General features: G+C 32.0%; 1 protein-coding gene across 1 annotated transcript; it reads right to left on the bottom strand.

Moving 5' to 3' along the window:
- Nucleotides 1–323: 323 nt before the first annotated feature.
- LOC128518014 (trace amine-associated receptor 13c-like) lies at nt 324–1,313 on the bottom strand. Its single transcript, XM_053491133.1, has one exon. It carries the CDS (start codon nt 1,311–1,313, stop codon nt 324–326), a length of 990 nt encoding a protein of 329 aa, XP_053347108.1.
- Nucleotides 1,314–1,722: the final 409 nt, after the last annotated feature.

Raw genomic sequence — 1,722 nt, 5'->3', positions numbered from 1 at the left:
CAGCGTGAAAAAATACTGTAGCTTTTCTTTTGCAGTGCATGACATCTTTACAGACAAACTGCAATTTTAACATTAATGTTAATATAATATTTAAAGAATTTGTAATATTTAATTTTTTGTTAAGTGAAAGTCATTGCCTCACTGCATGGTAATATAAAGTATTGTTGATGTTTCCTTTGCATATGTTACTATAATACATTTTAATTATTAAACCTGTATTTTATGTTTCTGTAGCCAATAAAATTTCCACAATCTAATATTTAATTCAGTATAACCTCATTAATTAGGCACACAATAATAATAAGTGTATTTGTACAAAACAATTATGAAAGAACATTAATTAATGCAGAGTCTATTTGAAATATTTGCAGAGTTATGATTATTGTAATACACTTCCTAAACCATGGGTAAAACAGAGCATAAATAAATGGATTAATAGTGGAATTAAGAAAAAACAAGATTGAGACTTCCTGAAATGTTGTTGTCTGTATTTCAATAACATTGCCTAATAAACTGTAAATAAAATATGGAAGTAAACATACAAGAAATATAGACACTAAAATGCCGAGGACTTTAGCTGCTTTTCTCTCAGATTTCATTGAGTGTGAGGTGATTTTCTGTGTTTTAGGCCGTGTGTGATTATTAAGCTCTCTGATAGCAGTGGCATGTTTCTTAGCAATTACAAAAACTCGAATATACAATATGATTATGACAGAAAGTGGAAAAATAAAGGAAGCTACAATATCAATTACAGACCAAACCTCATTTACATAAACAAAACACTCTCCAGGACACATTACGGACTTTTTAAAGTTTCCATTAAAATATAAGATTGCTATGGTATAGACCAGCACTGCACACCAGTTAACAAAAATAACAGTACAAGTGATTCTCACAGAGACAATGTTCATGTAGAGAAAGGGGTTTGAGAGCGCTATATACCGATCCACAGCAATCTGAGCAATCGTGTAGGTAGATATTACTAGAAGACAGCTAATCAGCCAGTAGGTGCCACAGAAAACTCTACCAAAAATCCAGCATGACTCAATAGTCCAGATTAACATTAGTGGCATTGCAGAAATGCCAACAAAGAAATCTGACATAGCCAAAGAGAGCACAAGCATGTTTGTTGGTGTGTGAAGCTGCTTGAAATGAAAAACAGAAATGATGATGAACAGATTTCCACACACTGTTAGCAGAATCACAGCAGCTGAACACACGTATAGTAAGATATAAACTGCAGGAGATACAGATCTCAGTGGACAGGAGAAATTCTTACAGCGATCAGACTGATTAAACTCTGACAGGTTCATAAATGCACCATGCTATTAATGTCTACAAAAAAAAACAGTAAATATAAAAAGTCATAATTAAATGACATATGGCTCAAGCAGCTCTGGAGCTTTTATATTTTAAAAAATTGATCACACCTCCTTAATTTGAGTGGCAGCATGATGCCATATAATGTAGTGCCCTGTTGGAAAAAAAGAGTCTAAACTAAATTCTATCAGAATGTTTCCCCCATCTCATGTCCTTTTTTTTCCTGGACTGATTTGACTTATGGGATATCTTTTCTTTACACTTCACAGATTGCTCCGAAGAAATATTTTTCTTGATTTTTTTTTTCTTAAAGGTTTGAGATAATTGAACAAATTTGAACATTACACAAAAATATAAGATTACCTTTTTTTAAAATGATTTTATTTATTCAGGGAAAAAAGA

This window comes from Clarias gariepinus, chromosome 2 (genome assembly GCF_024256425.1).
Source record: "Clarias gariepinus isolate MV-2021 ecotype Netherlands chromosome 2, CGAR_prim_01v2, whole genome shotgun sequence".
Taxonomy (NCBI): Eukaryota; Metazoa; Chordata; class Actinopteri; order Siluriformes; family Clariidae; genus Clarias; species Clarias gariepinus.
The sequence above is the reverse complement of the archived record's forward strand: the minus strand, read 5'-3'. Positions and strand labels throughout refer to the sequence as shown.